This window comes from Adiantum capillus-veneris, chromosome 21, assembly GCF_014529385.1.
Source record: "Adiantum capillus-veneris isolate H3 chromosome 21, ASM1452938v2, whole genome shotgun sequence".
Taxonomy (NCBI): Eukaryota; Viridiplantae; Streptophyta; class Polypodiopsida; order Polypodiales; family Pteridaceae; genus Adiantum; species Adiantum capillus-veneris.
The window spans coordinates 119,717,631-119,720,379 of record NC_140951.1 but is presented as its reverse complement, the minus strand read 5'-3'; the positions used below and the strand labels follow the sequence as shown (position 1 = coordinate 119,720,379).

Sequence of the window (2,749 nt, the reverse complement as noted above, 5' to 3'; positions counted from 1 at the left end):
AATGCAATTTGAACTAGCATACCATGCATGTTCTCTCTTATGAACAATCATTTGAAGGATCAAAGTCGATGTTGAATTGGAAATATCTACAGTAAACATATATTTTATTTGAGTTCCACTAATATTGTGATAGATTATCCTAGTTGGTCAAAGATAAGCCTTGAAAGTAGTGCTAGAAAAATCCTAGGTTTAAGGCAGTCCTTTAAAAAAATCTAAATTGATCTTAGTTTTTGAAATTTGGAGTGGATAGAGTCCAAAAGCATAAAAAATTTGGAGTGGATAGAGTCCAAAAAGAAGCAAAAAATTTAGTGCAGTGATTTCGAATATACCCATATTTTTAAAAAGAAGTTTCATAAAAAAGAAGTTAACAAGTTTTAGTTAATTAGGAGTATTAGAAACCTTCAAATAGATATATAAGAAAAGTGTACAAAAAATGGGACTCTAGAGTGCAAGAATAAATTTACAGAATTGGGAAGGGAGGAGTGTATAAAGGTTTTTAAAGCACTGCATTCTGGGTTTGGGTCCGGCGGGGAAAGGGGGAGGGGGGGGGCGGGAGTAGGGGGCTATGGAAAGGCCGAGTGGGGGTAATTAACTAGAGGGAGGAGATTAATTAAAGTAGATGAAATTGACAATAAATGGAATGCAGTAGTGCCAAAGAAGCTTTCTAGAGCATTGGTTTATTGTTTGGGGTGGCAGGGTCGAGTGAAACAAGTGGGGGCAAGGGAGTCGAGAGAGGAACAAGTGGAAAGGCACATAGGTATAGGTATGGGGAGGGGAAGTTGAGAAGGACAGGGGGGTGGGTGTTAGACGAGTCAAAGCAGAGAAGAGGCGGATGAGGGATATTTAACATGACACTCAAGGGCAACCAAAGATAATACTCTCTTAGTATAATATGACTACGGGGATCAGCAGGAGTTGGGCAATAGAGCATAATATTCTGGCTAGGGGGATGACAATGGCGGGGTGGAGGAGTAGTCAGGTGGTGGCAATAGTAGTGCTCATGATATTGATATTGTGCTCAACGACATTGGAGGCAAGCAAGTGCAAGAGCAAGAAGAGAAAGACGAGCACATGCGGCCCTAGCAGCTTCGCCTTCTACCTGCACAACATGGTCTGGAACCCGCTGCTCAACAACACCGACTACTTCAACTCTGTCTATAGCGCGCCGCCGCCCAACATCACCTTCCCCAACCCCACCTTCTTTGGCGTCACCTCCACCTTCGAAGACCCCCTCACCATCGGCCCCTCCAACGACTCCCTCCAAATTGGCACCGCCCATGGCTTCTACTTCTTCGACAGCCTCCGTGACTTCACCCTCTTCCATATCTTCACCGCCAACATCACAGAAGGTGACTACCTCGGCACCCTAGACGTCTTCGGTCAGGTCCGCGAAATCGACCCCATCCGCTACCTCACTGTCATCGGCGGAACCGGCGACTTCATGCTCGCCCGCGGTTTGGCCACCTGCACCCTCATCGAGCTCTACCGTGGCCCCCCTGGTGCTGCTCGCTGGACCCTCTTCTTCGACCTCGACCTCTACTATTAGCGCAAGCTCCTTTTTCTTATTGTCTGTGTTTACTTTCTCCAGTGTCTCATTTTGTACACTCCCCTAATTATAGAGCACCTCTCTTCTTCTGCTCTATTGTGTTCCCTCTACTATGAATTTCTCATTAGCTCCACATTTGACTCATTTTTTGCACCCTTTAATTACACACTTCTTCTGGCCTCTACCATTTTCAATATTGCACTCTTCTTCTATTGCCACTACTTCATTCAAAATTCATGATTCACTTTCCCTCCTACAAACATGCCAATCATTATAACCTTCACACCTTCCATTTGTGGACCTCATGCCGCGAAAGTTGTCATTTTATCCTATTGCAGTGCTACACGAAGCCTCACTCTCAATTTGCAATGTTTGTCACTCATCTTGCCTTTGAATAAAGCTAAGCGAAATAGAAACGTCCCCCATTGCGAATAAATAACTTTTGTAAGTGGCTCTTCTGTCCAATATTGGCCATTGTAGCATAGTTCATCTATCATCTAGCCTCTTAATAAAGTGCACTATGAGGGCGTTACAAAGTGCTATTGCATTGATGGTTTTCATCTAGACAGCAAAAGCTCTTCATGGACCAACGTTGTAACACAATACCGACAACTTGAGGTAAAATTATTGGCATACCAAGAAAAATAATCATAGTCTATGCATCCCTAGTCTTGAATTATCCATATTGGATTCAAATTGAAGCAAGCACCTTTTATATACACTTCTATCCTCATGTAACCTTACATAAACGTAACTTGATTCGATTAAACTCTAAGGTGTGATGTATGCCCAATATTATTACTAATGTGGGACACCATGTGATTGGACTAGCAACACAACAATCTCTAGCACAAGTTTTTGCATAGTTGCATCAGTAACAAGTTACTGATAAGTGGCGCACACATGACCACATCCTGAGTTGTGGTTGAGGCGAGAAAATGCTTTTCTTCAATAAATATAATGTATGTATATAGGATACAAGCAATCCAGAGTTACGAGCATGGCAAGAAATTGTATTTTTTTGGTTATGATAATATAATCTACTCACCATTGTGAGTTTTGCCAAAAAAGAAAAAAAGAAAAAAGATATAACAACACTTGAGCGAGAAAGGTGAAGAAAAGCTATCGAAATCATATGAGGTTTATAAGTAGTAGTAGGACCTACGGAATTTCTTAACTTGGTTGTGACATAAGTCTTTCTAA

The 2,749-nt window shown here is 42.0% G+C and overlaps 1 protein-coding gene across 1 annotated transcript; it reads left to right on the top strand.

Moving 5' to 3' along the window:
• Positions 1 to 489: 489 nt before the first annotated feature.
• Positions 490 to 2,321, top strand: LOC147431620 (dirigent protein 6-like). The gene has a single exon (XM_086494149.1). It carries the CDS (start codon positions 893 to 895, stop codon positions 1,544 to 1,546), a length of 654 nt encoding a protein of 217 aa, XP_086350275.1. The 5' UTR covers positions 490 to 892; the 3' UTR covers positions 1,547 to 2,321.
• The last annotated feature ends 428 nt before the right edge of the window (positions 2,322 to 2,749 follow it).

What these genes read in the sequence shown, in the direction of transcription:
- LOC147431620 (XM_086494149.1), top strand. Translation starts at nt 893, where the DNA reads ATGACTACGGGGATCAGCAGGAGTTGGGCAATAGAGCATAATATTCTG.